Genomic DNA, 14080 nt, shown 5'->3' with positions numbered 1-14080 from the left:
GTGAACTACTAAATGAGGATGTGTATATGAGGAGAAAGATCTACAGACCAGAATCGACATAAATCTACCAAACTTGGTGCATATATATACTTTGAAGGATGAACAATGACCAATTTTCCTTTATTTTTTTGCACTCATTTACATTTTATAAATAAAGTTATTACAATTTTATTTAATTAAAAATTAAGGGAAATTTTTGAATTTTATAGGAATTTAAAATATTTTAGCAAAAAAATAACTTTTATATCTTCTTAAAATTAAAAAATACACTTCTTTATCGATGATACCATTCTGTAAAATAAAAATGATATATTTATAATGATATATTTATGATATATTTATATAATGATATATTTATAAATGATACCATTCCTCCTATTCTGTAAAATAAAATTTTAAGCATATTTTACATTTATACATGTCATTCTTTCAATCATTATAATCGTTTTCATCGTTATAACTAATATATCATCTTACCACCACCTCCCATTGGTGATAATGATAATATGAGATAACAATTCATTTTTCAATTATGAATTGGTTCCTATTTAAAGCATGCTTTTAATATGCTTTTTGAAATTAGTTGTATTTACAGTTAAGGTTCAACTTCATCAGTTAACAATGAATTTTACTTTTAATACGTTGCCGCGCACTTTTAATTTGACACTCTTGCTCAGAAATACACTTTTTTTTCAATTGCTTATGACTAACATATGAAATCGAGCGTCAATCGTATGTTTGAAGGTGAACATTATCACATTTTGTCACAGTTGTCCCATGAAAAATCTCAACGTCTGTAACCGTCATTCGCTAATCACGGCATTTTTTTTATCTTCCCAGAGGAAATGACGGTTTATCGCCAAAATTTGGATGACTACAGCCATCAGGTGAGGCAACGTGTGAAAGCAGCTTCAAAGTAATACAACTGAATATTTAAAAAGAATAGTATATTTTTTGATTGCTTGAAAATGTCTTCCTAATTTATATGTGCTGAATTTTTTTATTGAACCAGAGAAGATTTTATTGATTAATCCTTTGAGTTACTTCATAAATTATGAAAAATATTGCTGAATGATTCTATTCCTTCTTCTTTTATTTCAAATGGAAATGTTTCGTTTCGTTAAGAAAGTTTTCGCATTCGTTGAAGTTTAAACATTTCTATTTTTTTTTAAATTAAAATTCACATTGTAGGTGAGGTGACAAAAAAATTAGGTAGATGCATTACACAATGAACAGAAAGGTGTAAGGCTTTTAAAATATTAGGTATAGCTTTAAGTTCAAAAACACTTCACTGAGAAAGCCGTCAAGGGCAATTGATTATCATTAATCCCGGCAAATCAGCTAATCGCAAAAATGGATAATCTACAATAAAAAAAGAAATCGTGCGTAACTTTTTGTTTGTCTTTTTTTATAGAATGAAACTTTTATAATGCAACTAAATGCACCTATACGATCAATGATATCACTACCAAAACAATTTTTTTTTGACAATATGTACTAAGATAAAGTGGTTGTAAAAATTCATGTACTGAAATGTATCACAAGAAATACCTCTGTTTATGTTATTATCAAATGTAAGAAAGCAAAACATATAACAGTTTTTTTAACACTCCGAGAATAAGCATACATAAATTTTTTTCCGATAATAAGCGTATAAATTAAGTACACTTTTGTGCCTACTTTGTGGTACTTTAGTAATAAATGTTGTGTTTATTCAGAAAAGAATTTCAATGAAATTGTGCATTAACGCTAGTATAATTCGCCATATTTATATAAGATACTATTGAGAAACTAAAGAAAATTTTCAACTTTAACCAGCTAATTGAGGAATTTATTTTCTAAAGTCCCTTAAGTCCCAAAGTTGCATTCTTAATTAAGTCCTTAAGTTGCATATGCATATTGAACGCAAAGCATATGGCAAAAGTTTAATAAAGTTTTAATTAATGCTTATACTTTAAATTATTGCATAGTAAATTTTGCACAAAATCACTATAAAGTGAATAATATTTTATTGTTTTAGATGAAAATTATTATTAAAAATTATTATAAGATTATTAGAATTAAAATTTGGATTGACGTGTCTATACGTTAAACGCACTTAATTGATTAATGAAATGAAGAAGCAAAAGTACTAATTATGTATTAAAAAATTAATTCGAAAATCGTTTACGATGAATAATTATTTATTGATATATTTAGAGTTTTCTTTCTGATTTTATTGTTTATTTTTCGAAAATATTCTTATCCAAAATAAAAACTATCATAAAAAAAGAAATCTTTGAAAGCTGTTGCCATGTTTTTTGAGAAAAAACTGGATTCATTCAGTTTTAATGTCGATCAGGCTACGAAATTTTGTCAACTTTGAAATATTTCAAAATCTTTTAATCAATTATATACATAAATTCAAGTGATGCACACGCTTAGCTGTGAAAATTCGTAGAGAATGCATAGTAGAAATAGGTAAAAAATGTTCATTCTCAATTTTTCGAAAATTATTATTGTTGCTCATGATACAAATAGATAAATTTTTCCCATGATAAACAAATGATCTTAGATTATTCCAATCATCGGTTCTTAAAATATGTCAATAAATCAAAGTATATGTTCCAAAATTTCATATCTACGAAAAATATGCAATCACTTCCGATTTTATATTCTTTTATTGATAATTGATTCAGTTAAATAATTGATGCATTTTGGTGATGTAGATTACCAATAATGTTATAATTAACATAGAGATTTTAAATTCCATGAATTGTAAAAAACATAGCTTAGTTACTCTAGTATTACAATTTGAATTATAGCTAATTAGAAAGAATACACATTCTTACTATTTACATAAGAAACAACCATCTTCTGAAAAAAAAATATCCTATTTTAGCTGATATTGATTATGACGTTACAACGTGTATGTGTAGCCGAGATATTCGTTTATCAAAACTTGCTTATTTTCGGTTGAAAAAAAGATTGTCAGATAATGTTATCTAATACAGAGCAATTAATTAACGCTTTTTCAAAACAAATTCTACTATCTGTTGTAGCTCGAATTGCTTATAATTCTGATAATTCTTGCTGTTGAATTTAAACAATCGATTTGCTTTTTTACCGGTTAATTAAAGAACTTGCTTTATTCGGCAGCGTCCATTAATTATTTTCCTTGTTACGTTCTAATAAATCTTGTTAATTATAAAAAAATTATATTATTATAAATATCTAAATTTGTCATTGTTATATCTGCATATTATGATAAATCTGAACATCAGAAGAAAAAAAAACATATGAACATTTAAGATTTCTAATACGTTATGTGGTGATATTTCGTTTTTTTCTTTTATTTTCTTCCCCCTCCTCCCTCTTTTTTCAGTTAAATTTACAGTGTTCTTTTCTTTATAACAGTGAAATGAATTAAATGAAGTGAAACTAATTAAATTAACTATAAGGCTATCTAATTCGACCTTTGGGGATTTTTCAACGGTGCATCAATACACTCCCTTCAGGTGTATTGTAACAAAGAAGCAAAAGTCGCACAGCATGTATGGATCAGAGTACTTGCCAACAACTTGTAATTTTTAGCATTTACGTATGTAGAGAATATTAAGGCATAATTGTCAATAATAAAAAGAATTATTAAAAATATAAATCAACAACCATTAATACGCGAACTTAAATAAACTATCAATTTCAGTTAAAATGGCTGTTAAAAGACCACTAAGGCCAGAATTCAATACACAAACAAGCAGTTCGCTGCATTACCAACTGAACCATAGAGACAGATGGTGAATTTTCTGTAGTGTATTACCCTGAATAAGAATATTTAATATTTTAAAAAAATCGAAATATTGATATTTCACAATAAATTATTAATAACTGATAATAGAATTAATAATAAATTATTAATAACTCATGACATTGCTAACAGTACAGTTCTCTATAATATTAAACACTATAAAGAATAATAATATTTAATAATGGATCATTTAATATTATCACTATAATATTAAATTATCCATGAGTCAGAAATTAATATATTATACCGATGCAAGTTACGTTTATTTTTATACATAAGAGTGGAATAATCAAAAATGTAAAGAGGATGAAATTTTTATATTCTATATTTATACATTTATACTTATAATAAAGATAAATGTGTTCGTGTTGGGGCTCTACAGGTCAGACCGTTTAACCTACAGCTACCAAATTTGGCACATATATACCTCGGAGATCTGGAATGTGCTAGTCTAAGCGACTTTTTCGAAATTTTAATTTAAATTATTAAAAATTAAGCTGCATTTCTGCGCTCTTTAGCGATAACTTCCGAAAATATTATCTCAAAAATGTAAATGTTATACCATTTAAAAATTTAAAAAATTATAATGTTCACGATACCTATTTAACAGTCGGGCGATTCGGAGATTTTTTATTCTTATTTCGGAGATTTTTTTAAGAAATATTTTTTTGCCTTATTTCCAACAATAGAATCACATTGCTGCACTGAAATTCAAACTGTCTTCACTGTTTCATTAACTATTTGATCGGGTGATTTTTTTTCCACCGTTGAAAGTTAATGAAGAAGGGTTTTGTTTAACATCTCTGTAGTTTTTGAGATGAATAAAAAATAAAGTGACAATATATCAGAAAAATTATAAGATTGATGAGTCTCACATTTACGTTTTAATGTCATGAGACTGGTTTCCATCTGAAAGATTTATATACGCAATAAGCAGAGTTTAAATACGACAATTAAAATAAAACGGTGTGAACATCAGACAATTTAAGGAATCATGGACATAAAGTTATATCTTAACTATTCATATGAAATCAAATGTAACTTATAAACCCAGCGAACCAGCTGGTCGTCTGAGACATCTAGTTTTAAATAATAATTATTAAATTTCATATAGATCATCAAATAATTCATATTTAAAAAAAACACATTTTTTTTATTTGTTGATGAAAAAATTTATTTATTAAAACATCAGCAAAAATATTTCCCACGTGTTGTTGTACGTTAAATTGTAATTTTAAATTCAACGGGTGCTACTTAAAATATTATGATTATTTTCCTCAAAGAATTTTTGGTGATTAGGCTACTGAGAAGTCAGGAGGTTTGTTCTTTTCATGGTATAACAAAATTTTGAAAATCAAATCAGCATCTGTTTATTTTGTTAGTAATATCAATTTAATAATTTACAGCAAACAGTATCATATATAAATTTCATGTACAAAAGGTCCACTAACTATGCTCCAAAAGCTAAGTTCTAATCGTTAGAAGTAGGTTTATGCCTTCATTTGAAAAAATAATTTAAATTGAGTAAAGAAACATGTTTTATGTTGTTTGAGTCAATAAATATACTTTTGAAAAAAATTCTGAACTGTACCGATGGTCTATTAGTAAAATAAAGTAAACTATTCTGGACACACTAATGTTTTTAATTTTAAAAAAGTGCTTCAATTTTCTGAGATTAAAACTCGTCAAAGATGAAACTTTGAATTTTAATATTTTAGACGACTTTAGATATTTTAATGGCTACCTCGAGAAAACTCTGCTAAAAAATTTCCAGCGTTAGTAAAGGTGGTTCTTAATTAGTTGAAGAACAAAAATTTCAAAGCATCATAACCCCGATAGTTTTATTTGCTTTAAAGTATTTAGTCTTTTTTTTATTTATAATATTTGTGTGTTTAGGGTATTTTACAAATTATAATTAATAGAACGATATAATAGTTAAACTTTTTTTCAGAAAACGTTGATCGACTCAGCAATGCAGAATATAATTTTTTTATGTCATTTAAAATATTTTCCTATTGTAAATATATACCTAATGGTTAAAAAATTAGTTTCTGAAACCACGATTAGAGTGGGCATCCTGTATGTAATGGGGTCAATTCATGTGACGTAAAAGTCACATGTCATGAGCTATCCGCGCATGGCATTTAAGTTTCATCCGCACCGCTTTTGTCGATTAGTCTGCCATTAACGTTCTCCGCCTAGTATGAAGCGGATTTTTTTGTTTACATTTGAAGTTATAATTTTTGAGTCATTTTCTTTCCTCTTATTATGTGTTAAAAGAGGAAATACTGGTGTGCTGATGGATGTTTTAATGCGAAACACAAGAGTGACTGTCATGATAAAATTTTTCTTATTTTCCTTTCAACAATCCTGCCTAGGGTTGGTACCTTGGTATAGATTTTTTTAAGCCTTCGAAGTCAGTGATATGCTTCGATCATTTTGAAGAATTCATTCAGTGTATGTTCATTTATTAAATCGTAAATGGAATTCCTGTAATCGCAAATGTTTCAGTAATTTTTTAGAAAAATTCTTCGAAAAAAAGAATTTCGGTAAGCGATTTGCCAACAAAAACAATCGAACAAAATCGTGAGAGCATTTCTAATTCACATTTGATGAAATTTCTGATAATTTTGAATATGCTTATAAGGTTTTAAAATGTTTACATGAATATTACATTGCATTTTCTAAAAAATCTTATCTAAATTTAATTAATGTAAGTAAACAAACTCCTGTTGCAAAAATAACAACTTCTATAATGCTAAACTTAGGTGGAAGTGAATAAATTTCTTAAATATTTATTTAATAAGTGAAATCTTTACTAACTACTGAAAATTGAATTTTCTTATTGACTGTTATAATATATATATATAATTGATGTATTTTATTAATCGTGCTCTTAATTTGATAAATTGAATGCTATATGTAAGAAATATATATATATTTAAGTTTTGAAAACGCATGTCATTTAATTAAGTATATAAATTATTAAGTATAAAAACCATTAATTAACGTCAAATAATTTTTGAGTTTTAGTTTGTGGCATTATAATAAAATGCATTATGAGGTTTTACTTTTTTATTATGAACCTTAAAGTTTTCTTTATCTTTTAGTAAATTCAGGTTATTTGGTTATTGCTGGGTAATCATGTCTAATAACAAAAGAGCAAAATGGATGGTTCCAGAAAGCATTATTACTAGTTTTCTAATTACATTTGCAGATTTGTGATGGATTCAAAGTGAATTTATATCAAACAACTTTTCTATTGTTAAAAATGAAATGTCAATAGTTTATTGTATTTAAACTGAAATTGACTGTTATCATAATATCATATTATACTATTGTGCACCTCAGTGATTTCTGTTTTAATAAATACAGGTCTTTTCATTGAAAATCAATTTCCATATCAGCATTTATTATATAATTTTTATTCCCAACTTCATTGCTACATGCATATTTCACTTTTTTTTTCTATTTTTTTAGCACATCAATTTTGAATTATAAAATTCTGTAAAAGCATAAAAGTGTTTCTTCTAACATCTTTATATCCTATTTAACTTCTATATATATATATATATATATATATATATATCATGACCTTATTCTTGTTTATTAAATTTACTGTATTGTATGTTTTATTTTATGATATTCATTCCATGTAATTTTTATGAATGTAACTTTAACATTTAAAAAAAATTCATAAATGTTCTGCTTTAAAAGTATATTGTTCAACATAATGTTATTATTCGTAATAAAGAAAAAAACTGTTGTTTAGTATTTAGAATGTTTTTGTTGAATAAAATTGATTTCATCATTTACATTGATATTCTTGTCATACTGTGTTTATATTTTTTCTAAGTGTCTAGAAAAATAAATGTTGATAAATAGTTTTTTGAATTAGTGAGTACATTAAAACATCCATTTGATCACATTTTTTCAAATAATTATCATATATATTGTATATATATATATATATATATATATTGTAATGTGTAAATAAAAAATATGAAACTGTAATTTTGTTTGTTTTCCTTTAATGATCTCTACAAATTAAAATGAAATAACTGATTCATAAGTTGCATAGATTTAAAAAAAGGTATCTATATCTTTTATACTTCATAATTTGAAATTGTAAACATAATTTATTCAATATATACTAATTTTAATTTCATGTTCTTTCCTCTGAGCAAATGAAAACACCAAAGTCTCAATATTAATAAAAATCATTACATAAGAAAAAAAAATGTAATAATTTTATTAGTAAGCTTTAAAATATTAACTTATCTAAGAGTAATAACTTATTTTTAAAAAGAACTATATTTATAAGATGCAACATTCAATAATATGTAAAAAAAGAACATATGTAATTTTTCAAAAACACTGCCATAGTCATTTGTCAAAATGTATCCTTTGGATAAAAAAGGGGGGGGAGGATATGAGAAAGGAAAGAGTAAAGCAGCAGCAAACGAATTAAAAAGCGGTGTTAATTAAGTATGCAAAAACAATAATTCCATTGAAAATACTAATTAAAATTTTAATATAAGGAATAAAATAATATAACTACGAAAATTTGGAGAAAATAATTCAAAATAATATCTTTAAAAACGGAAGTTTTTAATAATTGATCGGCGAGCGTAACGTTTATTAAACAACGGTATCATCAACGTTATCGGCAGACACCCCGACATGCGCAGAACGGTTGAAAATTGAACAGAAACGGTTTGTTTGGTATCTGACACGTGACCGTGAATTGACCCCATTAGTTGATCAACTTACCACATTTTTCTTCATCTGTGCCATCGCCGCAATCATCGATACCGTCACATTTTTTAAATTTTGGTACACATTTCGTTTTGTGACGACAGGTAATTTCATCATCACTGCAGATTACTAAAAAAGAAGAAAAATATTTTTATTTCCATGGATCCAGAGAATGCAAGATGGGGGCATTGCAGAAACTCATTAAATCTCTTTAAATATATCACTTCATATTTCCTTTATCTCAAGACAGTTCAAAGTTTTTGAGAAATATTGTTTAATTGTATCATTAAGAATTAATAATATCGCTTTCCTGTGCAATAAAGAAGATAGCCCTACCTCCTAGCAAGGAAGATAATTTTACAGATGTAAAAATGGAAGCTAAATAGACGCCGTTTCAACTATCTAAAGGCATTGACGATGAAAGACGATAAAGAGGAAGGACCCAGAATATTCCAGAATCTTGGTGATACTACTATTAGGATTCGAATGCCCCCATTTGTTCCGGAAATTTCTTTACCCTGTCGTGGGAAGATAAAAAGCTGAAGAATCAGTCGGTTGTATGGAGACAATCATCTCGACTGAGTTGTATCTTCTCTTACAGTGATGGTCCAGTACAATGAAAGTATCAGCAGCAACGAATACCGAATAGAAGCACATATACAAAAATTTATCTGCTGTTAAATTTAACATCACTGAAAGAAATTTTTACATTAACTTTGTAAATTTTATTATTTACAAATTATGTTTCATTGATGCTGTTGAAATATTATGTAGGCTCTTCTGCTTGGACCATTTAGACCTCTGCACTTTTTCTTTTTATGCCTGCTCCTTTGTTTCGTTTTTTTTTTTTTTTGGCTGTTTTTAGCTTCTAGTACACAAGATTATAAAAAAAAATTTTTTTTTGAATAGCTAATCCTTTGATAGCTATTTATATTCTATTTTATTTATGAGCTTTTACCGGTGTAACGCCACTTTTAGCACACCCCTAATCATCAACAGAATTTCCTTAATTTTTAAAATCATCTAAAGTCTATTTGTTTTAAAGCAGAATAACAAATCTTAATGCTTATTCTGATTCTCATTATAGATGTTGTATTTTTGTTTGACGAGAATAGATGCATAAAGTAATTTTATATAATTTTCGTTTACCTGTTGGATCTTCTTGCTGGAAATAGAATTGAAATCCGATGCCTCTTGGAATTCTACCACTGAGAAAATTAAGATGCAAAATATTGCTCCTGGATTTATATCGCGCCGGAACCCAGTACCCACAATATCGACCAATTTTTCTGTGGTTCGGTGGTTCTCCTTCAAAAACATTTAAGACATCACTGTTGCAGTCCATATTTAATGCAAAGTACATTTTTTGCAATACAAAAACCTAGAAGAGAGCATAAAAAAGATTTCAAGATATTGCTACGCATCTAGAATTGCATTAATAGCAACAGAATATTTTATATTTGACATGTTATTATACTTCCAGTGGAAACCAAAGGTTGCATGCCATATTTATTGAAATGTATTTCTTGAATTTGTTGCCAGTATGGTATCCCGAGTAAGTAAGTAGATCAAGTTTTCTAACAAACCAATTACTAATTTGTTTTCGAATTTTTCCTTATTGAGTTGTACCTCTGCTACTTTTGTAACTTGATATTGTTGACACCCTTGGCAATGTGAAGGGCACATTAAAATAGATTTTTGCATCATGTTCTCAGAAAAATAATTTGAACCAATGAGATTAATATTAGCCATGTTGTTAGTTAAGATTAAAATACTTAAATTTAAGTATAAATAGAAGCTGTTGTAGTAGAGATCTGAAGATTTTCCTTTATAAATTTCTGAAATAGATAGATGACATATTTTTTTTATCATACGTCACAACAGACGGATAATGAATTCCCTTATTCTTACATTTTTTTTATAATACTACATAAGTAATTCTCATCCTTTTGGGATTTGTCTTTTAAAATTTCAAAAATATGAAAAAATATTATTTAAAAAAAATTATTTACTGAAAAGATACATTCTCTAAATACAGAAAACATGAACATGTTTGTAAAAAAAATAATATATTACACACGTTCGTTTACTTTATTAAAGTTTATAAATACATTTAATAATTCCGACTATAAATGCATGATTGTTCTTTCATCTCTGTTCGTTTGTATATCGCATTATGGATTAGCCATACAATGTAAACTAGATGTATATGATCTTCATAACGATTGATTTTTATTCAAAAATGTGTTTTACTGCCCACACTTTAAGGCTATAACACTAGCACAAAATGAAAATTAAGTATTCATATTTTTCAACTTATGTATATTGAACTAATGCAAATGGTAATTTAATGTTTACAAATTAAAAGTTCATAATGAACTTGAATAAAAGACATTAAAATTTATATTTCAAATTAAATCTTAAACGCTAAAAATGAATTAGTTGATATAAAAAAATCAAAAAGATTGATTTGATTTATTATATTAACTTCAAAATGGCTATTTTCGAATGTACAATTTTGAATCACATCATATAAACGAAGGGAAAAATTTAATGCATTGATAGAAAAACGAATAATATTTATCTGAGAACGTTCATGTACTGCTTAATTTGCGACTACACTTTGATGGCAACACATCCAAACAGATCATTGGTACAATCAGATCTTGAAATTGAGATCCTCCGAAGTTGAAAAAAAGTTATTATCATAAAGTCACCCCAATCCCATTTAAAAGGTAAAAATTTACTGAACCAGTTATTAGAGAAGCGCTTCAATGGTACTTAATTTACGATTGCATTATGTCGGCGACATATAAAAATGCGCGGCGGATCGTCGTTGAATCAAATCTTAAAGATCTTCTCAGTTCCCCATACCCAAAGCTGAGATTACCCATTAGACCACCGTGGCAATACTGATTTGTTCAGTGGTGGAGGAGCAGTCGGCTGATACCAGGAACACGAGCACCATGGTGCCATTTAAAAGGATGGAAATTTGCTTAAGCGACGGATCAATTCACAAACAGGACCCAGACAAGTTTACTTTTTATAATTGTGCATCTGTTCTTTTTTTAGACCACAGTATTCTTTAAAAATGTTGGATTGATAGGTATTTTACTTTTGATGAATAAAATATCAAAATTACAGGTTTTTAAGAATTTTTGCATAATAGTGGATAATAGATTTTTTTGTATAATAGATTTTTTACCTTTCCTTCTGGTGTCTTCAAAGTCCATGTGCAATTTTGGTTAGGTGGATAGTAGTTGAAATTTTCAGTTCTTGGTGAAACCAAAAATCCTAATTTTTGTGTTACTATCAGCGGTTGCGTTGGACCACAAGCGATGGTAGAATCTAATATAGGTATTTCTGTAAAATATACAAATATTATTGGAAGAAATTTCAAAAAGTTTTGCTTTTGAAAATATGATATTTATATTAGTCTTTTCTTAAATATAAAACTAATAACTTTTCGATTTGACGCTTTATTTCGAAGACGGACATTTATTATAAAGAAAACGACGAATTATTTCAACAAAACTGTGCATCGATTTATGTTATCTCAGATAACATAAGTTTACATTATCTGTTAGATACAGGTGCAAAAGGTACTATTAGATAAATAACTCCTTTAGAGATTCTAAAGATAGGTCATATCTTTCTTCGTATTAAAGCAAGGAAATTAAAATATTTTTAAGTATAACTGCAGTCTAAAGGATGAATAATTAAATTTATTAGCAATTCCTTTATTTCGCTAAATATTAATTTTTTATGAATTTGAACGATACCTTAAATAAAGCTAATTTTTGTTTAAATAATAACTTTTTTAGAATATTCAATAGCAAGTTATAGAAAATATTCTAAGTGATATATATGTTTTAAATAAAATATTTTAATGATTAATAAATAAGAAATCTCACCTTTACTTATGATATCGCTGATGACAAATAAAAAACAGATTAAAGTAAAATCAATCCTAAAATGCATCTTGAATTGTCAATCGAAGCAACTTGTTCGCTATATTTTATGATGAAAAAGCAGCTGAGTGTTTTATCGGACTGATTGTTTTTATTCAATAAGTATTTATCATCTTCAGTGTCACTTGGAAGAGGGTTTTATCTTGTGAAGATTCCATTTCCAATGTGAAACAGGTACTCAACTTTTGTTGCATTCATATTGTTCTCGATTTCAGATTTTACTAAGAATTTAAAACAGCCCACTAGAAATAAATTTTTTTATTGTATTATATAACGTGAAGAGAAAATATCCCAATATTTTGTCACTAATGCATTGATAAGAAATAGCTGCGTGGGTAAACAGTTTTTACTAACTTTGAAGGTACAACAATGGTATGAGGTCGAGATACTAACTTTCTGTGAGAAGGTTTGGGTTGTGGCCAATGTTTGCACTTGTTGTTTGGGCTATAATTGTTAGATATTCAGTCGCCGTTCTTGTCTATACTGTCAAACCGATATTCGTTTAAATCTTCACTGCTACCAAGACTGGGAGGGGAGGGGGGAGATTTCATCGTCGCCTCTATTATTACTTTTTTATACACATCAATGTCGGTGATCGGGATATTAATACAGTTCATACTATATTATATAACAGAAATTTGATTCGTTTTGAAAGGTTTAAATGATTAAATGAATTTCTTATCAATGTATAATTCAAATTGTATTGCATTTCAATGTTGAAATTGCACTGAATATATATTTGTTTTCATGGAAAAATTTATGACTAATCATCTGAAGAGCATGAATTTCTTTATAGAAGAATAATGACATTGTATGAACTTCAAAAGAAAATTGATTATTAGTTTTAAACTAGATAGTTGAATTAAAAAGTTGAATTTAGATAAACTATCATATATTGTTTTATTCACTTTTTCTTATTACATGAAAGGTTTTCTTTATGAAACCGTTTAAATATTGTTTCTACATTCATTATTTAAACAGTAAAATTCCTTTTCATTATAGCATTATTTACGTTTTTTTACATTATTCTGCAACATTTAACGCTATTTTCTCAAATTCTAAATTTTGGTTGATTTTTCTTGCAGAAACTCTCATGAATTAAAATCTAATATACATTCTTTTGTTTAAATTTGGTATAATAATTCCTCCTTCTGTAATTCAGGATTTGCAATTCCTGTATTACAGAAAAAGCAAGCCGTTAAAAGATTTTATAGTGGTCTTAATGCTTTATAACACAAAAACGTTCAAAACTTCATGCTATTTCTGAATCGAATTCCAATATTTAAAAAAAATTGATATAAATACAGTTAATTTTTTAGCTCAGAACCTAGGTAATATGTTTCTTAAGTCATCTGCAAAATTTTGGAAACAAATCATATGAGAATTTTTTTAAATGGAAGTGTTTTGTTTTTTATCTCTTTCTGCTTTTATACAAAAATTCAAAGGTGTAATATTTTTCAAAAAATTCATCCCGAAGGTATTACGTAAAATAAACTGCTAATAAAATTGTTCTTAATCAATAAGTTTAGTTGTAATTACAAGTGCTTAAATTTTATCATTATCA

The 14080-nt window shown here is 27.2% G+C and overlaps 1 protein-coding gene across 1 annotated transcript in view; it reads right to left on the bottom strand.

Annotated features, from left to right (window-relative positions):
* Positions 1-12615, bottom strand: part of LOC129973760 (ovochymase-1-like) — a 40703-nt gene extending 28088 nt beyond the window's left edge. The window contains exons 1-4 of the mRNA XM_056087514.1: positions 12460-12615; positions 11751-11908; positions 9695-9926; positions 8561-8674 (exon numbers count right to left, since the gene is read on the bottom strand). Of these exons, the coding sequence (XP_055943489.1) occupies positions 8561-8674; positions 9695-9926; positions 11751-11908; positions 12460-12526 (571 nt within the window). The 5' untranslated portion in view covers positions 12527-12615. The remainder of the gene's footprint in view (positions 1-8560; positions 8675-9694; positions 9927-11750; positions 11909-12459) is intronic.
* Positions 12616-14080: the final 1465 nt, after the last annotated feature.

This window comes from Argiope bruennichi, chromosome 1 (genome assembly GCF_947563725.1).
Source record: "Argiope bruennichi chromosome 1, qqArgBrue1.1, whole genome shotgun sequence".
Taxonomy (NCBI): Eukaryota; Metazoa; Arthropoda; class Arachnida; order Araneae; family Araneidae; genus Argiope; species Argiope bruennichi.
This window is presented reverse-complemented; position numbering and strand designations above follow the sequence as displayed.